Below are 25,992 nucleotides of genomic sequence, written 5' to 3' on the forward strand. Positions count from 1 at the left end.
TCATGCTTAATATCAATGAATACAAAGATTTATGCTTCACTATATAGTTTATAGTTCATGGAAACTATACACGGTTTTTATTTTAAAAATATTAATAAATGTATAACGTTGTAAAGCGTTTCCAATTTGACTATAGATTAGTATAATATTCATGGTATTATTATACTGTAGTTTATTGTTACTTCAACAATACTACAACTTTTTTAACATTTTAAAAATATATTAGGCCTGCCTAATACATTTGTAACATGTTATAAAGTGTTTCCAATTTGACTCTATATTCAATCGTATTATTTTTATTGATAATAATAGACAGAGAATGTGACATTTCTATTTTTCAAATATCAAATAAAAATAACGATTTAATAAAAGGACTTAAAGTGAAACGCGTTTCTCTGAAAGAAAACAAATAGGACAAATAAAATATTTATAAAATAATAGGTTTAAAACTAATTTAAATGGCGCACAATAACAAATAAAAACAAACATGCAAAAAAGTTATTTTAAAACAAAAACTTGACTCTTAAGCCCATATCACAGAATTTCTGCAGAAATGCTTGAAGATTAAAGTGTTTTCATCCCTGATAACGAAATGAATACGTTTTTATCAATTAATAATAATTAATATTAAGACAAATAATATATTTTGACAAATGTAAAAAAGCTCTAATAATAAAAAGTGAAACACTTGAAAAGATTAAATTGTTTTCATCCCGGAAAACAAAATGAATATGCTTTATTAAATGATAATTATTTAATATTAAGACAAATAATATCTTTTGACAAATGCAAAAAAACTTTAATGACAAAAGGTGAAAGACGTAAACAGATTCAATATTCGTTCACCACATTTATCATGACAGAAATATCACACACAACTCAACATATTCTCCTTCATGCTTCTGTTTACATCTCACTGGCTTAAATGCATGTTTCTCTTGTTCAATTGAAAAGTAAATTTATTAGGGGCCAAGCACCGAAGGTGTGAAGGCACCTATTGAAACCGTTAGTGTTCCTATTCTTCTTCTTCCGCCATGGGAGTCTATGGCAGCCCATAGAATCGTATGGTAAAAAGTTGTGAAATTTGGCACACTCATAGAGGCCAGTCTGAGCACTATACTGAGACTATAGCAAATTTGGTGTCTCTAACTCAATCCCTCTAGCGCCACCACCTGTCCAAAGTTTCACTCATGTTTATGCTGATAACTTTTGACTCATAAGGGTTAGAAACAAAATTCACCCTACGACTAAGAATGACGTCATTTTCCAGTATGCAAATTTCCCCACCATTTTAAATTAACCGAAAAACCTACTTTTGCAAACTTGTCCTAGACGGTTCATCCAATTTGCACAAAAATTGAACCAGATCATCTTCAGACCACGCCGACAAAAAATCTTTCAAATAATGTTGATTCGTCAAATCTTTTTTGATAGACGCGCAAAAACATTTTACATAACGTTTGTGAAAACACACTCAAGGCAATATCTTCGCAACGCTTTATCGTATTCAAACCAAACTTGGTACATGTCATCACAAGCATGACCTGAGGCAACATGCAGCGTTTCGGTACAGCGACACCTACTGGTCCGGAGATATGAAAAATGCCTATTTTTGCTTATAACTTCTGAACCATTTATCCAAAAATCATAAAATTGGTCTCTTTAGATTCCAGGCATCATGGTGAGTCGAATGATATCCAATTTTACCATGTCGGCCATTTTGGCTGTCGGCCATTTTGAATTGTGTGCTAAAATGCTGTATTTTATGAACGCATGAACGGATTGTTACGAAACTTGGTATGGGTCACCACCACAATGCCTTGAAGTAGCCTGAGAAGTTTCGAAACAGCGCCACCTAGTGGAGATTTTTTTCTCTCCAAACGCTTATAACTTTGCGTGTGGTTGACATGTTTTGATGGGAGTATGTTTTTTGGTCTCCTGAATCCTTGCTGAGTCCAACGATACCAGGTTTCGGCATATGGTTTGCGCAGCGTTGTAATTTAGCGCTTAAAAAACATTTGCTGATATCTTCGAAACCGCTAGTCCGATCGAGACGAAACCAGTCTTAGAAGTTCGGAAACATAGGTCGACAACTAACTGCTTTTGCTCAAATCTTAAAATATTGATAGTTAGGGGTAGTAAAATCCAATCAAAGTCAGGTGTCAGTCATTTTTTTACGTGTTTTTTCATATAAATGTCTATAGCTCCAAAACAAAATGAGATATTTTCACCAAACTTGACACACATATGTATGGGCTCACTATGAGGACACGTAAAAAAATGGTGGGATTGTGCCTCTTGGTGGCTCTATAATAAAACAAAACATGAAATTCCCATTGACTTCAAAGCAGTATTATGGTTTAAAATGCTAATGCTATAATTTACGAATGCATTAGCGTATCGTTACAAAACTCGGTATGTGTCTTCCACTCCATGTCCTGAAGATACTCAAAAAAATTTGGGGCAGCGCAACCTTGTGGTCAAAAGATGTATTCAAATGTACAGAAATGCGAATAACTTTTGATTAAATTAACCCATTGTAATGAAACTGGTCATAGTACATTGAATGGCTCATGCCGAGAACATGGATACCAATTTTACCATATTTTGCAAACCTGTCTTTCCTCCATCTACTTTTTCAAACTCATCCTAGACCGTTTGTCAGATTTTCACCAAAATTGAACCGTATCGTCTTCAGACCATGCCGACAAATAGTTACGGATTTCATGTTTATATAGTTTTCATATACCACTGCAACAGAGTTGAGCCATGATGCAAAAATGACTCTTGAGGCTGCATCTCTGCAATGCTTTGACATATTGACACCAAACTTTGCATGTGTCATTGTCTCCTCAATCTGACTACACCACATCAGTTTCATAATAGTGCCACCTATTGGTCGAAAGTGATAAACCATTAAATCATTATTATAGACTGTATTTAAAATTGTACTGCTATTTTTCCTAAAATCAACTTAATTAGTCTTGTCTTCTTATTTGCGCTTGGCCCCGATAATGGCTGCTTGCAGCTATATTTTAAAAGTATTGTTGTCAAATATTGTAGCCATTGAGCAGATTCAAATCCATATGAAAACTATATGGTATATGGTATAGCACCGCTCACTTCCGGTTCTGTGGATGGGGTTCTGAAACTGGTGTGCTGCGGGTCTGCAGTTGGATATTTCTCAAATTCAGGGATGTGACTGCAATGTAAACGTAATGATGCTGGGGTATGTACACTGACAACATGAAAACCGGATGAAACGAGAGATAAAACCTGAGAAGAATATCTGATGAGTTTAAATCCATAGTGACTGATAAAACAGACATGGTGGTGTGGCAAGCAGAGATATGCCTCACCTCTAGAATATGATCTCCTGGAGCCAGCTTGCCATCTCGAGCAGCCAGTGAATCACGCACAATCTCCTGAATGACAATGTTTCCCAAGGGTGTGTCCTTTCCTCCCACTATCCGCAATCCCAAATCCTCATTTGTATCCTCTCGAAACAGCTCCACCACAGTCGCCTCTGCCACAAGACTGGACCTCAGATGAGTGTCTGGGAAAGCAACAGACCATAAGGAACCTGATTTACAAATGCTTACAACTACAATGCTTACAACTACAAAGTATTACAACATATAACAGTAACTCATGCAGTTTGTTTATAGCTGCTATGGAATTAGTCATTTATCTAAGGAAGCACACACATGTATGATGTAATTTTCCCATGAGATAATGCGATAGTTACTAGGCAACTTTATGACTAACAGCATTTCCATTAACCCAGACGACAGGTCGAGACACCCTCCAGGTGTTTTTAGAGAGCTTTAAACAGATACAAGTTTGATTGAATCTCCATGAGTATACCTGTTATCAGACAGTGACAATTGTTGGGTTTAATGGCATAATGCATTTCGCTGCAATATTAATAACGTCCTGGCACACCTCAGCCACAAAAAAAAGGGCCACATGAATATTGGTTTACCCAAATGTAAACACAGCTGCAAATCAATTTGCTCTCCCTTTCAGCTTCTGTGCTACATTCTTCTCACCTTTCCTCCCGAACTATCACAAACAAAAAAACTACCACAACCCCCTCTCCCCCACAAAGAATGTGCTTTATTTTTTTCCTACATCTAATCCTTACCAGAAGGTGTATAGTACAGAGAAAACAGATATTATTAATGTAGAGATACAGTGAAGTTACACTTTTAGCCATTACAGATAAGCCTAGCCAATATTTACTTTTTTTTGCAATAACCGATAAATGGATACCCAACTAAATTCATTGAAAATAAAACAAACTAAAAGCAGTCATTTCAAATTTTATTAAATGCTATACAAAAAAAAGTGGATATTTAATGTGAGCTTTCCCAAATAATATATGTAATAGTGTTTTTATTAAATTAGTCTTGTTAATGATAAACCTTAAGTGAGCATCAAGACAGCAAAACTAATTTAGGGGATGGGGTAAGGATACAAATTAATTATTAAAAAATGTGCAATGTCGTTCGATAACTGTTTTGGTTTGTTTGGCTATCACCAGACCAGACCAAGCTCAATCTTTTAAGACTGAAGGTCTGGGGAGCCTGCTATGTATTTTCTACTACAAGTGAATGTAGAGGTATGATCAATGGGCATAGTTCAAATGACTCTGTACACAATTGGATAGTCTTTCAACCAATCATACCAACAATCCATCACTTCTCTAGCCATCATTGTGTTAAGCCCGCCAATAGTGCAGCAGGTGGATAAGCCGGTTTGTGATTGGTCCCCAGTCTACATTTTGGTTAGCCTGACAAGCCAGACCCACATCAAGATGTTTGGTCTGGAAACTCACCATAGACAGGGCTCAATCCGAGGGGCGGGATAAATGGTTGTCTTTCAAACTCCCTCTGCACGCGATAGGATAGCGCTACACCAACCAGAGCAACGAAGGTGAAACAGAGCTCGTTGATAGATTAAACATTCACCGTATCCGGTCGGCTGAACTCCGAACACATCTTCCCTTTTTAAGAATGACTTCAGTGCCGTTCTTTGTTCTTTTCTCGGAAAAAAGCTTAACTCCAAGTCTTCCAGAATCGCAGTCAAAGCTGATTCGAAAAACCGCTGCCGTTTGCCAGTTTCTGTGTTTATTAGATTAAGAAGTACGCAAACGCAACTCGGCCGTCTTCATTATGGCCCCGCCTGCCGACTCTATACACGATGTGATTGGCCTGTCCAGATTGTGAGGAATACAGCTCAGAAGGGTATTGAGAGTTCCTAGACGACACTTGCGGGCAGATTAAATTTGCTGCCGCTAGGGTGCGTCTAGATTTCTAGGCTACGTTTTGGTACCAATATTCCCAAAACATTATGTAAATAATGCTAATTTGAATTGCACTTGATATATCATAACTGCTTACACATGGATCAGCTAAAGCTCATTAAAGGGTTCTGTAACAATATTTGATGGACAGGGTACAAGAAAAACAGAAAGTGATGCTATACCATCTTCCCCCTCCTCAAAGGCTGGGTTGACCAGTCCAGGTTCTGAGGGTCCACTGAGTTGAGCTGTGCGTGCAATTGTTGGGGTAGATTTCACGTCGGCTAAATCTCCATCTGATTTGCTTCCTTTAAACTCATTCCAGGAAGGTCTCTTTTTTTTCTCCGCCTCCTCCCTGAGTCGTTTGAAGGCAGGACATCTGAAAAAGAGAGAATTGGAGCACAGTAAAACAGAGAGAACTTTACTCTCATTACTCAGTGGCCTGCCGTTAATTAACCTACAAGACATTCATTACCAGATGGCAGCCGCGGTAACTAAAAATATCCTAAACATGCACCATTGCTGACTACTGCTGTGGATCTGCCGTATTCAGGAGTCAGCAGAAAACAGAAGCGAAAAACAAATCAATGCTTAATTGTTTCAGTGCAAAGCTACATAGCAGTTATCTGTTATGTTAGATGAACATGCTCAGGGAGTGGGAATTCTCAGTACAGAAACAAGACGAGCTATGCAGATGAAGAACTGAACAGGCTTTTCTGCTGCATTGCAGGGATGGTATTGGTCAAAAAATTAGCAGAATCAGGTCTAATCTACGTTTCACCATGTCAATACCTCCATTCTCATCCCACAGCTGCTACTTCTCTGTTTACGTTGGGCCGTTCCTGCACACATGAGCTATCAGCCAAATAACCTTTACTCCATGGCATGCTATTACATCACAGAAGATAAGTATGATAAAACGGCAAAAGGAACCCCATGTTAGGGAGATGAACGCTGAGGCACAGGGTCATACTAGTGTTCCATTAATGCCAAAGTCATGGATTTTACTCCCAGAGACTTTTTTTTCTTTTTTGCATACCATGTGACCCAGATCATCAACTATGGCTTTGCATTTAGTGGATAAACCTTCAAGCAAATTATTATTTTTTTAAATATTTAATCTTATAGGAGTGTGGAAAGGAACTAAGTTTGTACAAGGGAAAAGTTGTGAGTAGGGATGAACTCTTACTACTACTTAAATCCCGTACCTTAACAGACACAAATGAAATGTCAACTCCCATGTGTTTCTGGCAAACGGTGAACAGGTTGAACTATCTGCAGACATTTTATAGTAATCACTCATGTGGTTCCTAATTAACTGCATTATTTAAGAGAGTCACTCAGTTCTTTCAGTTAGTCTGTCATATGGTCCAGTTACGTCTATTCTTTAATCCTGTTCAGCTCTCTCAAATCTCTCTGTTCACATGAAACCTGGATAAGTGGAATTCCACAAATTTTTGAGCAGCTCTCTTAATAGCTACAGAAATACAACATGTGCATATTTATCCAGACTCTTCATAATTTATTTCATTTCTACAGAATGATATCCACATTATCTCTGTCTACATCTCTTTTCAAGTATGCCTTGGTGCCTTAGTGATATGTAAACATTTCCATTTCAAAAAGTTGTGGCACGCACTAACCTGTTGTGCAGATGGGGCTGCAGCTCACATCGCTGCATGATCTGCTGGCACTCGCTGCGGAACGGGCACAACACAGTCAGTTTGTCCAATAGGTTGCGCACCAGCAGACTGGAGGCTCGGCACTGTTGTAGCTGAAGCCTCTGGCGGTCAACTGGACAGAAGTCTTGGTCGTGCAGGAAGTTGCTGAGGCACTGGAAGCAGTATGTGTGGCCGCATGGCGTGTCCATGGGCTGCAATAGAGGCTGCAGGCAGATGTGGCACACCAGCTCATCATCCACTTCATCCTGATATTCAAACAGGTGACTGTCCTGACATTCATGACACTGTCCACATTCCTTACACACCCGCGCCCACGTTACACCACCTGCCAGTGGAGACGCCTTCGACTCCATCATGGCCTGAAGAAGTAAAGCTGGACGTCTGCAGGGCTGGAGAGTTTATGCCTCTTTCTCAGCTTGCAAACTCTACATCAGATTCATCAGATGAGAAGCAATCAAATATGTCCCATCCAAGAAGAGTACAAACTGCTAGCTGCTTCATCTACACCCAAGTTTCTGTTGGAAAAGAGAACAAAGAAAAACTGAAGCTCACGTCTGGCATTTTCTTTTTTTGGCTCATGCCGGCTGGACAGGAAATGACATGGATCCACTTAACAGTAACAATATGGGGAGAGGGCTGCAGCTGTATCCTTTCTGCGAGTTTCCTCCTCAACAGCAATCCGAGTTTGGCTAACTATAACTGTCCAAGTCATTAAACTGTTTAAGCACTGTAAAATCACAAGACATCAGTCAAAACTCACCTACTTGGTCAAACAAAGAAGCTGCTCTAAAAAAAGTAAGATCTCAAAATAATAGTGTAGAGAAATAAGATTGTTGGTAATAACTCCTGCATGTCCGATCTGCAGTGGGCGTCTTTCCTCTGTGAGCCAATCTCTGCTAAATCCATCTACAATGAATGTTTTTGTACTGTAACCTTAAATATATCACACATTCAAGATATCATATGGTGTGACTCCCTGACAATATTTATGAATAATCCATGATATTTGTAAAAAACACAAAAAAAAACACCTTAAACCTTGAAGAGTATACATTTTACAATGAAGATTAAACCGTGAAAATTAATTTTATTTTAAGGAAAAATACATTTTTCAAAAATACAAAAACCACATATAAACATAAATTAAAAATGGTATTTAAGTTTTTTAAACAAATACAAAGTTGTTTAATGGGTTTTTAATTAAATATTTTATCATGGACACTCTTATGTGTCAATGTCAGACCCTTATAATAATACTATAAAATAATCTCCTTTAGAACACAATAAATATTGTTGTATTATGGTAATAATACAACACCAAAAATTCCCATTCTATAAAAACAATTAATGGCACAATACAATGACAATTAACAACCGGCACTTCAAAGGATGAGCAAAACAAACACTGTCCGCCATGAATGTGAGGTAGTAAATCTTAATCATTATTCCAACCCACCTCAGACGGCAGTGCAGTTACACTCCCAGCAGCCACTGCATGAAAACAAGAAACTCAAGCCCAACAGCTGCGCTGGCCGCCTGCAGCCTGACTGAAACCAGAGCCCGTCATCTCAACAAGGGACAGAGTGTGTTTGTGCGTGTGAGTGTGTGTATGCAAGGACATGCAATTAAAGGGGAGCTCAACAGACTGGCGAGAAACGTTCCTAGTCCGGCTGTGTCGACTCAGGAGGAGGGGTTGAGAGCGTGCATTTGTGTGTGTGTGTGTGTGACGGAGGATGAGGGGGAGTGTAGAATGCTGATGTGGTACCAGTGCAGGCAGAGCATTCTAAGAACCAAGCTCAACCTCTGGCCAATTACAATGTATTATGCACGTGTGTGTGTGTGTGTGTGTGTGTGTGTGTGTGTGTGCGTGTGTGTGTGTGTGTGTGTGTGTGTGTGTGGTCTAAGGTCAAGCAGGACATATTTATCTCTCTTACTGCCCTTCTTCCTATTTTACTGATAACTGAAACAGTAATTCACATGCTAAAAATAATATTCCTAAACTACATTTAAATAAGTGGCAACTCAAGTAAAAATAATTACTTTACAATATATTATATTAGTCAACATTGGATACTTAATTTTTTTAAATATTTACATTTCCCTTCAAGTAAAGATCTTTATAATAAAATATTTTTTAATAACTGTTAAAATGCAATAATTAATAGTATAAATGTAAAAATAGAATAGGATTTAAATATTGGACAGATATGAATGTCAATTTACATAAATTCCCTTAAAGATGCACTATGCAACTTTCCGTCCGCTAGAGTCTCCGATTTCAAAACAAAGGTGGAGTATGATGACACCAAGTTTGAGCACAGCATCTTGGGACGTGGTCTTCACCTCACAGCCGGTGGAAAATAAGACTCGGGCACAAATCACGTTCATGGATGCGGTTATTAACGTTACTGTAGTATGAAGCAGAGCAGGACCGAGTGTTGTGGAGCTGAGCATGGCTGCTGGAGCGATTGTTACACAAACACCCGCCAACAGCGATATCATTTCACCGTCATCATCCGGGTGTAGAGCCAGAAGACGCAAATGAGAACTCACACGTGCTGAGAGAAGATTTATCGGTGCACTCATCCGAGAGCGTGCACTCGTCTCACAGTGCGAAAATATTGAGTTATCTTTTAAGTCTTGCGCTTGAACAGACAAGCTCACACAAAAAGTATGTCAACATGTCCATCTTGATGAGTATCCTAGCAGACATAGTCTGCATATGCCTTAAGAGAAATTTATACAGTCGAGAAAGATGATGCATATCCCTGCATTAGGTCTTAAAAGGGCAGTAACCTTTACTCTGTTTAATGTCAAACAAAAGATAAGGACATCACTCACTGCTCTTGATTGAATAGCTTGTGTAAGTTTTAATTTGTAAGTTTTAATTAATAGGATTAATCTTTAATTTAAACAGTGAAATATGCAAATATTTTACGTTTGATTACTTTATTCAATTTCTCTACCTAATTTCATTAGAATCTTTGCAAAATAGTATTTATTTGGGCTGCTGCTTGTTGCTGCTTGTATTTAAGTTATTTGTTCTTATTTTCTTTATTTTTATTTGACAGAAGTCCTTTTCTCCCTGAACAAAGCAAATACAAAATTGTACTGAAACTGTGAACCTAAAACCGTGATACAAACCGAACCGTGAGCAATCTGTACTGTTACACCCATAGCATAATGTATGTGAGAGGGTGCCTCAACATTTTCTAAATTTTTAAAGGCTGCCCTGACTGAAAAAAGGCTGAAAAAAGACACACTTTTTTGTCATTCCGATTGTAAGATTCAGTGGGCTGTTTACATGAGACGTTATATAAACCGATCTGGGATGCGTATTGCAGACCGGCCTTCTGGGTGCTGCACGCGCTGTTGTTTACAGTAACAGTGGCTGACAGGCTTGGAGGATCGGAGTGACGTGGAGCAAGAAAAATGAGAGATGGTGAAGAAAATTCAGTGCTCACGACCAGCTCGAAGGACACCGATATCGTTGACAAGGTAGTTCGCTCAACTTCAGTGGTTTGGAGATATTTTGGCTATCCCATCCAACATAAAACAGAGCAACGTACGTGGATGCTTATCATAGGTTCACCACGCGGAATATAATTATAAAATTATCGTGTTGCTTTGAAGTTCTTCCATATAACTGAGCTCAACACAGTGGTAAAGCTAAAATTATATCTACATTAACTACATTCACACACAGGCTTATCATCTTGTTAGTCGTAGTGGATGACTTACAAGCTTACTTTACCAAACTTTAATCACTAAAACATCGGACTTGTATATCGCTATCCACAGTTAACTGTCGCCATCCTAAATGAACTTGTCTCTTGTGTGATACCCAAAATTTTTAATATTCCTATCTAATATGATTTATGACTTGCAGGGTTGCCAGAATAATAATTATACACTGTTTAATAATAGGCCAGAGGAGAAATGGCCTTTTTCTCCATCATGCCCTGGTGGAGTTTTGGTTCCTTGCCACTGTCGCCTTTGGCTTGGCTTGCTCAGTTGGGGACACTAAAATTATGATCCAAGTTATTCAACTAAATATACAAATTAAATGTATTAATTCGTTCATATTTAATTCTATAAACTACACAAATCAAACTAGCCAAATCAAATTTTGTTGCAATATTGTCCTGTTTAACACTGTGAAGCTGCTTTGAAACAATCGTCATTGTAAAAGCGTTGATTGATTGATATATTGATTGTTTTCTACATCTTTCACTCAGGAGCAAAAATATGCCTTTAAACTTTGAATAAATAAAGATTTTACATTTATCGTGATATTTATCGATATCGACTGATATGGAAAATTATATCGCAATAATTTTTTGGGCCATATCGCCCAGCCCTAGGGCAAATTAATTGTTGTCTCAGTGCATGCATTGTTTTAGTTTGACAGGATCGCCTCTAGCTTAGCTTAGCTTAAGGAATGGAATCCTATGTTGCAGGCTAGCATGTCCCGAGTAAAAGTGATCAAAAAAAACCCACCTAATTTCTTCTTGTGGTCTGCATATTTACAACGAGTACAAATAGCGATCCAGATTAAGACTAGGCTATTTTCTAGGCAGATATTGACTTGGGATAATATTATATATAATACTATGAAGCACAGGCAAAGCACTGCTACCTCGGCGCAGAGATATCACGGCTCTCATCCGCACATCCTACAGCTGTTGAGCAATCGCAATGTGTTGCGTGATATCTTTGTTTTCAGGCCGCCAAAACTCTTTATTCATGTAAATGAATGGCAAAAACAGTTTCAGTTTTTCATTGGAAACTGTGTCGTCTAAAGTAAACCATACCTGAGACAATAAAATGTATTGTTTTCAAAAACATGCACTTTGAGAACAATTTTCAAAGTTTGCATTTTCAGGCCACCAAAATACAAAATGAACGGTCAAATTGCATACTGTTTCCAATTTATGGGGGCCACACTGATTTTTGAAAACGGTGTCGTGTAAACAGCACAAAAAGGAGCACACAACTAAAAACAGTGCTGGAAGATCATCACTCATCCACAAGAATTGTTATTACTTGTTTATTCTATGTACTTTGGCATTTACAAGTTCTTATGTTCAGTAAAATATATTTTTTTGGACGCCTGGTTAATTGTTTCGAAATAAATGGCTAGCCTACCACAAACCCGATTCCAAAAAATTTAGGACACTGTACAGATTGTGAATTAAAACAAGTTTAAGAATAGGAATGTTGTCCCATTCTTGTCTAATACAGGCTTCTAGTAGCTCAGCTGTCTTAGGTCTTCTTTGTCGCAGCTTCCTCTTTGTGATGCGTCAAATGTTTACTGACTTCTGATCTGGACTGCAGGCTGGCCATTTCAGTACCCGGATCCTCCTTCTACACAGCCTTGATGTTGTAATTGATGTAGTATGTGGTCTGGCATTGTCATGTTGGAAAATGCAAGGTCTTCCCTGAAAGAGACGACGTCTGGATGGGAGATTATGTTGTTCTAGAACTTTGATATACCTTTCAGCATTGATGCTGCTTTTCCAGATGTGTGAGCAGCGCATGCCACATACCATCAGAGATGCAGGCTTCTGAACTGAGAGCTGATAACAACTTGGGTTGTCCTTGTCCTATTTAGTCTGGATGACATGGCATCCCAGTTTTCCAAAAAGAACTTCCAATTTTGATTCGTCTGACCAGAGAACAGTTTTCCACAGTACATTTTAAATGAGCCTTGGCCCAGAGCCAAAACAACGGCTTCTGGATCATATTTAGATATGGTTGCTTGTTTGACCTATAGAGTTTTAGCCGGCAACGGCGAATGGCACAGTAGATTGTGTTTACTAACAATGTTTTCTGGAAGTATTCCTGAGCCCATGTTGTGATTTCCATTACAGTAGCATTCATACAGTAGTAGTGATTACAGTGCCGTCTAAGGGCCCGAAGATCATGGGCATCCAGTATGGATATGTATTTCCGGCCTTGACCCTTACGCGCACAGAATGTTCCAGATTCTCTGAATCTTTGGATGATATTTTTAACTGTAGATGACGATAACTTCAAACTCATTGGAATTTTTCTCTGAGAAACTCCTTTCTGATATTGCTCCAGTATCCCCCCCAGCAGCATTGGGGGAATTGGTGATCCTCTGCCCATCTTGACTTCTGAGAGACTCTTTACCCAATCATGTTGCCAATTGACCTAATACACTGCAAATTGATCCTCCTTATATGTACATTTCACTTTTCCGGCCTCTTATTGCTATCTGTCCCAACTTTTTAGGAATGTCTAGCTCTAATGAAATCCAAAATGAGCCAATATTTGGCATGACATTTCAAAATGTCTCCCTTTCAACATTTGATATGTTATCCATATTAGTATATGAGATTTGTAAACTATAGCATTCCTTTTTTCAATCACAATTTGTACAGTGTCCCAACTTTTTTGGAATTGGGTTTGTAAAACATTGCATGATTTGAAGACATAATACATTTAAAATACGTAACTACGGTGCGCTTGCTTTTTGTTGTGTGTATGCTGCACTTTCTGTGCTTGAACTGCATACACCTCAAAAACCAGAGCAAAATTGTGCACTCTGATGATTTTGCTTGATCAACAATCAATAAGTTAGCAATTCATTTATTATCGCCAATTAATCGATCTTTGATTATTGGTTAGCAACCCTTATTCTCCTTAACATGACTATAATTGTTTGTTTATTTGTATCTGCCAGAATTTTAATATTGGTTCTGTTCTGTTGTACATTTAATAATATGATGCACTGTGGAAAAATACTGACTGATGCTTGCCAATGTAAAATTCCTCACAACAATGCCAAGGGTGAGCTAGGCTGTTGCTATGGTATTCTGAATGGTAGCAACTGAATACATATAGAACAATATCATCACAAGATAAGGTTTGGGCAATTTCAGTGCAAATCTAAAGGACTTTGTTGTCCATTTTATCATGCCAAAATGTATAACTTTGGCTTAAGGTATAGTGGATTAGTAAACACCAGTAATTAACAGCAGCCTTGATAAACATTCTATTAGCATAAAGCCCTGAACCTTGGGGCAGAGTGATGTTTACACTTAAAATTATTTCCACACTTGTCCACTGAAGCGGTGACCCTGGCTAAGATAGATGGATTCACCCCATAGCCTCATGGGAGTATCTTACACACTGGAGACAAGCAGCTTGTCAATCTTTCCTGTCCTGTTATGATGCAGTTTGTGAACCTCTCAAGGTTGAACTCCACTACAAAAAGCAACAAAGCAAAACTTAGTTATTCCACTAAGTCCACACACCTCCCTGAGTACACTTACCTGTTTATGTATTGAACAGTCACATGGACCGTTTCAAAGTCCATATAGTTTTTTCCCATGTTAAGATTATCTGGGTGCTGATATCATAATAAATTAACACTATTCCTGTCCACTGCCTACACAACAAATGGTAAATCAAAGAAAATGTGAACACCCAGTCTGAAACGCTCTCACCTACCCAACTCAACCAGGGGCCATGAATCATTCAGACACACCCTCACATAATGAATACAACGGCAATGGCACAGCTCCGACAGAATGACTTAGCTTGGAAAGTATGAAAATATACTGCTGTACAGTCACCTGGAGTTTTTCTTTATTGTCCTTTAAGCCAATAGGAACAAGAAGGCTGATTAAACGTAGCCTACTTCATCTGTTAATGCATGCACTAAATCAACATTTCAAGGCTTAAAGAGGCAGTTCACACAAAATGAAAAAAGTTTAATCATTTACTCCCCTCATGCCATTCCAAAACTTTTCTTTTATCTGTGAAACACAAAAGAACAAGGAAAGGAGGCATAATACTAGGTACTGACAGCTTCAGTCACCATTCACTTTCATTGCATCTATGCTGTCAACATTTCATTTTCTGTTCTACATTTAAAAAAAAGTCATACTGTACACAACTGACGTACACTAAGAAGAGGAAATTATGGCAGAATTAACTTTAACTTCAGGACAAACTACCCATTTAATCTTGAACCAGATGTGTTCAACAGCCAGTAGAACAACACATAAACCTTCTTTGAGAAAGAAACAATCACACTATGTATATATATATATATATATGTGTGTGTGTGTGTGTGTGTGTGTACCAAACAGCCAGCAGAATAAAACAAACAGTACAACATTTTGTTTAGTATGTTTACCTTTAGAGGTCTATTTGCGTTGTTTCTAAAAGGAGACTCCACCTTCTAGAGGGGGGTAACTTCAGCCGTTTTAGTCTGATATAATAACAGCATTGTTTAAAGCACACATTATGTGAAACTTTAATACCACGTATCATCTGATATGAAATAATCTGACTTTTTTTAAACCTTCTGAAATTGGTCTTCGTGACCAATCTGACCTACACGTCGCAGGTAGATGTGACACACGAGAAAGCAGCCATAAATCATTCATCAATCAGCTGACGTGAGATTCTGATGGTAACATGGACAACCGAGTGCCCTTGAATTAGCCTAACATGTTCGGCGAAGAAGCACTACAATTAAAGCATTTGTTTCTTTACATAACTCGGCATCGGTACCTTCATCTCACCAAACAACCAACCTCCTATAAACACCTACAACGTGTCCGAGGTATGTCAGAAGCGGTGCAAATTAATGTTCGCTTTGCTGTCCTTTAACCTTCAGTGGTTCGCATTCAGTGATAATAAGAAACATAAGTAGCTTACAGCACAAGTTTAAGCAAAACATGTGAGATTAGTCTATTGTGTAAGAAAAGAGACGCGTAGGATATTTCGCGCTCAAGACCGAAACTCGTCTTACCTGTGCGGTTTTTCCGGAAGTAATAAAACAAAGACGCTGTCGAAATATAAAACAAACCGTCGCGACTTCGTCTAAACTCCAATATATGAATATCTCATAATTTCCATTCTCATGTTCTGATAACTGAACGCCAGATATTAATAAACCGTAGGCGACGCAACCATCATGAGTTTCAGACAAACAAGTCGGATCTGACGCCTCTTACACAGGAAGGGGAGAAATTCACCTTTGGACTCAGCGTGTGGCGTGCAGGTGCAGCAGAGGTGTGTAACGCAGGAGAAATGCTTAATTTGTCAAAAATGTGACGTCAGGATAACTTTAAAACGTTGTTTATAAATACAATACGCAGAAAGGCACAAGTTTTGCCTCAATGTGAGCATGTTGTTGTCCACCATAGCTAATTTGTCACAATGAGAACCTGTTCGAAACTGTATTATAACAACATTTAAACTTTTTAAAATAATAAACACAAAATATTTTTTAGCCAACGGTAGCAGTGGGACAGTTTGTGCAAGTGCACCAAACAATAGGCTATTCAAAATAGTAGCCTACTCAGTTAATACACAATTTATTTGGTAGCCAATACATTTTATAAACGTAAAAAATCTAAAAACGTATATAAACGGTCTCAATAAAAGTGTGATTTGAAGCTTAAACACCCAGTCCTGAAAACAGTTCAACATTTGAGTTGACTTTCATTATATAATCTAGTTGATATGATCTTTCAAAGATCATAGCTATGTTTTCCATCTAGTTGTATTGGGCTCACTTCTTGACTAAACAGCTGTAGCAAAATATGCTCGATTAGGTTTTATTTTCAATTGAATGTCCTAATATTTTTCTCAATCAAAAGAGTGTGTGAAAATTAGCCCAGCCTCTTATGTACTCAAATCCTCAATGGATTAAGTCATGCAGCTTTCTCAGAGATTTGGTTAATGTGCAGTATCATCTTTGTCTTCTGATTTACTGCAGTTATGAATTTTGTGCAGTCTCCAAATGTTTTGACAGTAGTGCTAATGTTTTGTGTCAGCAATTCATTTGCGGCTGTGAGTATAGCTGAAGTTTAAATTCGGAAAACACTTGTATGGGCATCATTCATTTTAGCATAATGCACTTGTTCAAATGTTAAGTGTCCTCGTTCAAACAATTCATGTGTATAATAGTTTTATGGGTGCATAATTAACAAATTAATCACAATGGCCGTTGCTAAATTCTCTGAGTGGTAGCAACACTCAAATGAAACCTTTCATAATAACTATACATTTACGTGAATAGCTTCTGTGTGTTAATTATTCTCTCCTACTAGAAATCAGAGAGTGGAAGAAGTCCCCCTAAATGATGTACAATAAAGTAATAATTCTTTGTTTGTGATCCTGCCAGTTAAAAGGTCTTTGACACTTGGACAGTGTTGGCCTCTACCCCCTGCAGGATGCAAGGGAAGTCTCCCCTCATAAAACCTCTGCGCTGAGGCTTGTTCCCTCTGTGATTTATACCCCTGTAAGTCCAGCACAGACAATGCTGATCAAACCAATAAGTGTTCAACTAGACGTTTCTTTGTTTCATCTATTCCTCAAAATACGGTACCAGCAGCCTAAACGTTATAAATTGATAAGAATCAGGGCCACACCTTAAGGTATATTATGACAAACAAAAGGTTGTTTAATGACATAAATGTGTTTAAATTGGCTAAATGTTGAATGTAACCCAACAATACACAATCTACATGGACAAACATCACATAACCAAATTAGATTGATCAAAAGCGAGCTGATGCAATAGGATCCAGGCAGACAAACAATGATGATGCCAAATATCAAATTTAATTAAGGAATAACACATTTATTAAGTAAAAATATAGAGATAAACTAAGTTTTTAATATCTAAAGTATATCTAACTGATGAAGATTGTGAAGATCAGAGTATAGAGAAAGAAGGAGTCAGAAGAAGTAGGATCTTTGCAGAATGAAAGGAGAGGTAAAAGAAACAAAGCAAAAGTAAAGAGCAAAATAAGAGCAACAAATATATATGCAGAATAATTACATCTTCTTAAACTTATGTTTTGGTCAAATAAGAAAATGTAAAACAGACTTATTCATAATGTCATATTTGGTGTAAAGACTAGGTTGGCAGGACTGGGGGAATGTCAAACATGGAAAATAGATGCAGGTTTTGACACCTTTAGGACCTTTAAGAGAATATCGGAGATCTTGCATTATCCCATGTCTGCTGAAATTTAATTTTAATACAAAGGTAGACCACCTAATGAATTCTGATGGAAAATAAACCCACTCAATCTTACAGCACAAGAGACACCAAATAATCATACAAATCAGAGAATAGCAGAATATAATAAAATAAAATAAAAGCCATACTGTAGACAACTGAAGTACACTAGGAAGAGGAAATGATGGCAGAATTAACTTTAACTTCAGGACAAACTATCCATTTAATGTTTAACCAGATGTGTTCAACAACCAGTAGAACAACACATAAAACTTAACACAAAAATAAATAAATATATATACACACACATACATATATACAGTGCCTTGCGAAAATATTCGACCCCCTTAAACTTTGCGAACTTTTACCACATTTCAGGCTTCAAACATAATGATATGATATGAAACATATGAAATGATATGATTAACAAATCAATAACTGAAAAATTGGGCGTGCAAAATTATTCGGCCCCTTTACTTTCAGTGCAGCAATCTCTCTCGAGAAGTTCAGTGAGGATCTCTGAATGATCCAATGTTGACCTAAATGACTAATGATGATAAATAGAACCCACCTGTGTGTAATCAAGTCTCCGTATAAATGCACCTGCACTGTGATAGTCTCAGAGGCCTGTTTAAAGTGCAGAGAGCATCATGAAGAACAAGGAACACACCAGACAGGTCCGAGATACTGTTGTGGAGAAGTTTAAAGCCGGATTTGGATACAAAAAGATTTCCCAAGCTTTAAACATCCCAAGGAGCACTGTGCAAGCGATAATATTGAAATGGAAGGAGTATCAGACCACTGAAAATCTACCAAGACCTAGCCGTCCCTCTAAACTTTCAGCTCATACAAGGAGAAGACTGATCAGAGATGCAGCCAATAGGCCCATGATCACTCTGGATGAACTGCAGAGATCTACAGCTGAGGTGGGAGACTCTGTCCAAAGGACAACAATCAGTCGTATACTGCACAAATCTGGCCTTTATGGAAGAGTGGCAAGAAGAAAAAAGTTTTGTCTAAAGTTTGACACAATCCACCTGGGAGACACACCAAACATGTGGAAGAAGGTTCTCTGGTCAGAAGAAACCAAAATTGAACTTTTTAGCAACAATGCAAAACGTTATGTTTGGCGTAAAGCAACACAGCTCATCACCCTGAACACACCATCCCCACTGTCAAACATGGTGGTGGCAGAATCATGGTTTGGGCCTGCTTTTCTTCAGCAGGGACAGGGAAGATGGTTAAAATTGATGGGAAGATGGATGGAGCCAAATACAGGACCATTCTGGAAAAAAACCTGATGGAGTCTGCAAAAGACCTGAGACTGGGACGGAGATTTGTCTTCCAACAAGACAATGATCCAAAACATAAAGCAAAATCTACAATGGAATGGTTCAAAAATAAACATATCCAGGTGTTAGAATGGCCAAGTCAAAGTCCAGACCTGAATCCAATCGAGAATCTGTGGAAAGAACTGAAAACTGCTGTTCACAAACGCTCTCCATCCAACCTCACTGAGCTCGAGCTGTTCTGCAAGGAGGAATGGGCAAAAATTTCAGTCTCTCGATGTGCAAAACTGATAGAGACATACCCCAAGCGACTTACAGCTGTAATAGCAGCAAAAGGTGGCGCTACAAAGTATTAACTTAAGGGGGCCGAATAATTATGCACGCCCAATTTTTCAGTTTTTGATTTGTTAAAAAAGTTTGAAATATCCAATAAATTTCGTTCCACTTCTTGATTGTGTCCCACTTGTTGTTGATTCTTCACAAAAATTACAGTTTCATATCATTATGTTTGAAGCCTGAAATGTGGCAAAAATTATATATATAATTAATGAATTATATAATACGAATTAAGACATTATCATAAACATTGACCATTTTGAATACACCAGAGCGAAAATAAAATCGTTTGCCTGTGCCATTGCAGAGATCAGCTGTCCTAGTGCCACATTTGTGCAGCTGTTCCCAGATGTTTACACTTACATTGGATAGGTGAATGAAAAGCTAATCGTCTGGGCTGGTAAGTGGTAATAAGCTTTTTCAATTGATTTCTATGTGTTTTATCTATAACCTGATTACCATTTAGTTGTATCTGATATTGGCTTAATACATAAAATGTGAATATAACAGAAATGCATTTTCCAGCATTAGTATAGCCTCTAAGGTCATGGAATCTAAAACATTCCAGTTGTGACCCTGGCAGTTGACGGGAAAGTCTGCCTGTATGAAGACACTAACGTGAAAGGACACGAAAAACAACAATAGCAACAATGAGTAACAGACTGACCCTTTTGCTGAATCAGTCCTATTGGCTCCTCTGTTTGAGCACAACTACCACAAATAAGAATGAACCTGTTTGTCTTTCCTGGGATCGGTAAACATCCTCAACACAAACAGCAGTGTGAGAGAAGAAAGTCACACCACCAGGGCAGCTGCACTCTCACTGTATGTGTCTTTTGATGTCTGTAGGAGGGAACTGATAATGAAGGCTCTTACGTCTTAATTCTTCTTAATAATTGTCTGTTGTTGGGCCATGAACAGGAATTAGACTTATAAACACATCAATATATATATATATATATATATATATATATATATATATATATATATATATATATATATATATAATTTTATTATCCATTCATCCATTTTCCAAACGCTTGTCCTAGAAGGATAGTGAGCTTATCACAGATTTTATTTTTTCCACTTTACAAACCGCTTTTCCTCAATGGATTGCCAGTCCATAACAGATATTTTATTTTTCATTGATAATTAAGAGCATGTTTTGCTTTGATTGCATGAGTGCCTTGTCATCAGAACAGAAATGTCTTTGCTAGATTATTGAATTATCACTGATGTAATTTGTGTGTATGACCTCTCTTTCCTGTAACAGTATAATGTGTGCAAACCAACATACATAATTACACATAAACATGTGCACTCATGGTTATCCACTGTGTCCTGCATGTCACTTAGACCTGGTGCAGGTGCAGTGAATATTACAGCTCTGTTGCTAGGAGGACCAATGAAAGCACATTAACTCCACAGGCAGTTCCCCCATTTTATTCACCAGACTCCCCCTCCTCCCTCCACCAGACAGCCAGGCATCTGTTACAGGCTGAAGCTTGCACCCCCAGACTTCAGGCTCTGTCTGGCATCCACATGCAGGCCCTAAATCAGTGCCTAGGGAGCACGCAGACGCAGACCACCCCCGCTATGCTTTAGTTTGACATTTGAGTGTCACTTTAACAATCTCCAACCATCAAATTGAGCAAATGTATTTAAAATACAGTCTGCTATGTTGGTGTAGAGCATGTTCTTTAACTGGTTATTTTGTCCTGAAGTTCTGGCAAAGTTAATTTCACTAAAATGAAATGTAGATTAGTTGCATGCATTAGGTAAATGGGAACATGATGATCTCTGTTTTCAAGCCATAAATAATGTCCTCTGCTCATGCAAAAAGTATCTAATTTGAGCCTAAAGTACTTTGCTCAGTGAGGCAAGTGTGCTGTGTTAACTTTTCACTCCACTTCACTCCAAAGCGAAATGGCTAATTGCCCATCTGCCATTCCTCCTGTAGCTATCTGGTTCTCCTTGAAGACATCACCTCCGGGGCTGTGTTTGCTTGTTTGTACCTGTCATGTGGGCCTGCTTGTCCACCCAGCATGCCACTTGGTAACATCTTATCAGTTCCTTAAAGATCAAAGACCCACGGTGATCTTTATCAGCTGATATACCTCCCCTCCTAATTCACTCTGCCTCAATCAAAGTTCCAAAACTGTGTATACCATGCCTTTAAGCACTTTAGCCTTTCCTCTTCTTATCAACAGAGAAGGGTTTTCATTCTTTACAGTCCAATAAGGCCTTGGAACAAGAGAAAGAGACCAGACTGACCTGTGTCTTCACAGTTACATAGAAGAGCCCATTAGGGTTAACAGGGGGGTTAATTCAACATTGTAAATCTGAGCATGCTATGTACACTCCTGGTCGCTCTGTGAAGTGATTCATGTAATTTGTTATTTATTATGCTATAAATTTGAACACTTGTGACTTTCTCCTAGTGGATGGAATTGTTTTCGTTTAATCTGCTGTAATTTTTCAACCATAAAATTTGAAATCAAATGGCTTAATAGAGCTTTTTTTATCCTCATTAAAGGCTTTTTAACTTTTTCTATGCTTGTATTCCCTGGCAGGTCCTCAAGTATGTTTGAAAGCAATCCAGACTGAACATTAATGCATTTATGGATGAGAAGACAGTGCAGACAGTCTAGGGGTAAGTTACCAAAGTCACGACCTAGCCCTGACCTGAGTTAAGGAAGTGGTCATGCAGCTTTGGACAAAGCTGTGGAGGAGAGAGACCGAGAGGCCAGGCGGTCGTGCCTGAACAATAGCTGCTGCACATTCAGCCTGGGAGTTACACAAAGGCCAGAGCTGCCCCCTTCACCCTAGTCACACCTCACCATAGAGCTGGCATTTCACACTCTTCTGTGAACAGCCATTCAATCAAACTACTGTTTAACTTGTTTTTTTTGTGTTCATCTCGATATCATCTGTTAGACCATGAACTATATTGCTATGTGCGTTCTCAATTATCATGTAGGTTTTGAAAAAACTGTTTCTTGGTGGTAACAAGGCGAAAGGGTAATTGCCTTTCCTTGATAATATACAATAGAAATGTTTTTACAAGCTTATATTATGTGCTGTTGTTTTGATTATGGTAGAAGTAGCATTTGATTCAGATTGAAGTATTCAAATGTAGTCAAGAAAATCCAATAACGCAACAGTTACCGTTTATTAAATACATTTTAGATTAGGTTTAATGTGAAGGTGTTGGGTGTAGTTGATGGGTACAAATAAGTACCGTTCAAAAGTTTGGGGTCAGTAAGACTGTTTTAATGTTTTTGAAAGAAATCTTGTATGTTCACCAAAGCTGCTGTTGTTAAAAAATTCAGTAAAAATAGTAATATTGTGAAGCATAATTACAATTTTAAAAACCTTTTAATATATTTGAAAATAAATTGTATTATTTTATTATTAAATGTTAATATATTTAACATTTTAATTTATTAAAGCTTAATTCTCAGCAGCCGTTACTCAGTCAGTGACACGGTCCTTCAGAAATCATTCTAATATGCTGAAGAAACATTTTTTATTATTATTACTATTATTATTATTCATTATTAATATAAATAATATATATTATTTTAACGTGGAACATTTTATAGATTTTTTTTTCATTATACTGTTATAATTATAATTATAACAGTATAATTTCATTACTTTTCATTAATTTCATACTGTTATATATGTATAGTGTATGGTCAGTAGTGACATGGTGGTCTTGGGGGTACTATTAAAATGGTGTATTACAAAGTACCACGGTATCACCATGTAATACAAAATTTAAAATAAGCTAAAAAAGTGGTTGATTTATGATTTATCTGTATCAGTACCAGGCACTGCATGCATAAGTCCCATTAGGACCACAGAAAGGCCCATATAAGCAGGTACTGGCGCAGACCACAGCCGTGAGCAGAAGATGCTCATAGTTTCATGGGGCCGACTGCTCTGTAGGGTGTCGGAGGCCCTAAAAGATTCTTTGTCTGGGTCGAGTGCCCTATGGCAAGACCTAAGAGGAGGACTCTACAAGCCCCCCCTCCTTGTTACTCAATGGACTACTCCACCCCATTACCTGTCCCGGCTCTGGATCAAGGTGTGGGGGCTGCATATCAAACAGTTTCTGACCTTTGATGTTCAGAGAAACACAAACACTGATCTGACCCGAGTCGTAACAGCTTATTTGTCCCCTTTAGTCATTCATAGCCTCCTTGTTGAATGTCTAAGCCTTCAAAGGCTCTTCTCTATTGGTCTGGCTTACAGTAGCCATGCTGGCTTTAAGAGGTCTGTGACCCACTATGTCGAAGGTCTGGAGGGAGGCCATCTGGCTTCCTGCTAGATTTGATATTGATTTATTGGTTGTACATGTGAAGATAGGAGAACAGCAGCTGCTAGGAGCCCAGGCCTATCTTGTACTTTGCAAGCCTGTATAACTAACTGGCTCTCCTGAAAGCTTCTCAGTGTTCAAGTAACAGTAATTATTCTTCGTAACCTAAATAGCCTATCAGGAAATTTTCCAAACTTTTTGTCAGCCAAACACTTTTGACCTAAAATATTTACTTCTGACTTTTTAAAGTTAATTTGAAAGATTTTAAGTTAATGTTTCAATCATTTAACTACAGTTTTGCCTGTTTTGGTATAAAATAACATTTAACATAAAATAGATAAATAAATAAATTCCAGTATGTTTTAACCCTGTTAAAATTAATATTTATTTTAGATTTTATAAAAATATATTTTATTGTAAGAAGAAGTTTATTTACTTCCTGTTCTTCTTAAAAAATATTTATTCATTCATTATTCATTGCAATTAGGCTGTATATTATACTTGCATATAATTATTGGAGAATCTTAATATACTTAAACATTATAAAACATAAAAATCAATACAGCCAATACATTAAAGAGATTTTCAGTAAAGAATATTTCCTTTCAGTGGAACTTGTGTTTGTCAACTTTCTGCAGTCTTCCCAGATGAAGGGTGTCAGGTTTTCCAGATTATCTCCACAACCCCTCTATCTTCCCCCTCCTCCCGTCCCACCTGGCAGTAGGCTGTGATGTGGCTGTGTTCTTGATAATGAGGTGAGAACTTTATTGCTCATGTCTCTGGTCTGGCACCAGTTTGCTAGAAGAGGCCTGCTTCCATTACAGCACTGACTGACAAAGAGCGCCCTCTTGATGCTGTACATTCACAACAGATTATATCATGCAGGGCGAGGAGTTGAGAAGACCCCTAAATAGTTTAAAATGACTTTACATTGTTTAAATAAAAAAGTTTATATTGCAGAGGACATTTAATCAGTCATTTATCAGTATACATTTTTATCATATATATTAAAGAGGATGAGAAAGAGAGCCTATTGCTTGAGTCAGTCTCTCTTCCTCCAGCACTCCATTTCAAAGCCAGGGATCAAGGGTAGACTTGCGCATGGCATACAGTGAATTACAATAGCTTTCCCCTCTGCTCGCAGCCCCCTTAGGTATAGAGAAGAGCAAGACAAAGGAGCTCTGAAAGTTCCCGGGTTAATAAGTCCAGGACACACAGTCAGTGCGGGAGTCAGGAAGGATACTGTGTGAATTCAGGAGGAAGTCAGTGCCCTATCCACTATAGTAGATGCAGATCACAGAGGAGGCGGGTTATGATAGGTAAAAGTGAATAAACAAAGGTGAGAACATGATTGAGAGACACATTAAAGGGGCCCGAAAAGATCTTTTCTCTCGGTAGCACACAATGTGTCCATCTTGTCAAGTGGCTCGTCCACTAATTGATAAGATCCAGCACATGCGCACACTTCACACCTGATCTTTCATAAGCATCACTCCATTATCTTGTAATTGGAGCCGCATGCATATGACAGGAAGATCAAAGGAGTCCTCCTTGTCACGTACAAAGAAAGTGCCGGGACTTTTACTGCTTCTGAGGGCTGACAATTCACTCATTCTCACTGCGGTCAGATCACAATGACAGTCAACATGACTGTAAATATTGAAAGTGTAAATATAGTAACTCCCTGAGAAGGATGTTTACAGGTCACCATTTATGCTGCAATATGATAAACCTTGGTTAACTTGAGTGGTGCTTGGTGATGTTGAATTGATACTGAACCGATTGCAACATGTCCCGCACTGTACCAGCCCCCCAGCACAATTCTGTAACATAGGGGCTCTTTTGAACAGACTGTCATTTCCTTCTCGGGGCACTGTTATTCCAGTAGCCTTTGTGAAAAAGCCAAGTGGCCCAGCTACAGACAGGAGGTGGGCTCTTCACAGGCAGCTGAGGTTGTCGACTCAGCAGGGGAGGGAGGCGCACATCGCAGGGGGATACAGGCTGAAAACAAACACTAGCCTGAACAGGAAAGGAACTACAAG

The 25,992-nt window shown here is 38.2% G+C and overlaps 1 protein-coding gene and 1 long non-coding RNA gene across 6 annotated transcripts in view; one reads left to right on the top strand and one right to left on the bottom strand.

The window, feature by feature from the left end:
* lnx2b (ligand of numb-protein X 2b) overlaps positions 1-16,047 on the bottom strand; it is a 29,650-nt gene extending 13,603 nt beyond the window's left edge. Inside the window, exons 1-4 of one of the 3 annotated variants that reach the window (XM_067457595.1) lie at positions 16,005-16,047; positions 6,949-7,502; positions 5,491-5,684; positions 3,360-3,556 (exon numbers count right to left, since the gene is read on the bottom strand). In XM_067457595.1, the coding sequence (XP_067313696.1) occupies positions 3,360-3,556; positions 5,491-5,684; positions 6,949-7,343 (786 nt within the window). In that variant the 5' untranslated portion in view covers positions 7,344-7,502; positions 16,005-16,047. Of the gene's footprint in view, positions 1-3,359; positions 3,557-5,490; positions 5,685-6,948; positions 7,503-8,443; positions 8,677-15,778; positions 15,974-16,004 lie in introns of those variants that run through there. The other 2 variants (XM_067457594.1, XM_067457592.1) reach the window with 2 other exon arrangements.
* Positions 15,131-24,678, top strand: LOC137092983 (uncharacterized). Of its 3 annotated transcripts, XR_010908377.1 has the most exons (4): positions 15,131-15,589; positions 19,934-20,026; positions 22,200-22,279; positions 24,589-24,678. It is a non-coding gene; the product is annotated as an uncharacterized lncRNA (long non-coding RNA). The 3 variants fall into 3 exon arrangements; XR_010908375.1 differs by lacking the exon at positions 24,589-24,678 and having other exon boundaries at positions 22,200-22,843; XR_010908376.1 differs by lacking the exons at positions 15,131-15,589; positions 24,589-24,678 and adding an exon at positions 17,157-17,275 and having other exon boundaries at positions 22,200-22,843.
* Positions 24,679-25,992: the final 1,314 nt, after the last annotated feature.

Source organism: Pseudorasbora parva, chromosome 11 (assembly GCF_024679245.1).
Source record: "Pseudorasbora parva isolate DD20220531a chromosome 11, ASM2467924v1, whole genome shotgun sequence".
In the NCBI taxonomy this organism is placed as follows: domain Eukaryota; kingdom Metazoa; phylum Chordata; class Actinopteri; order Cypriniformes; family Gobionidae; genus Pseudorasbora; species Pseudorasbora parva.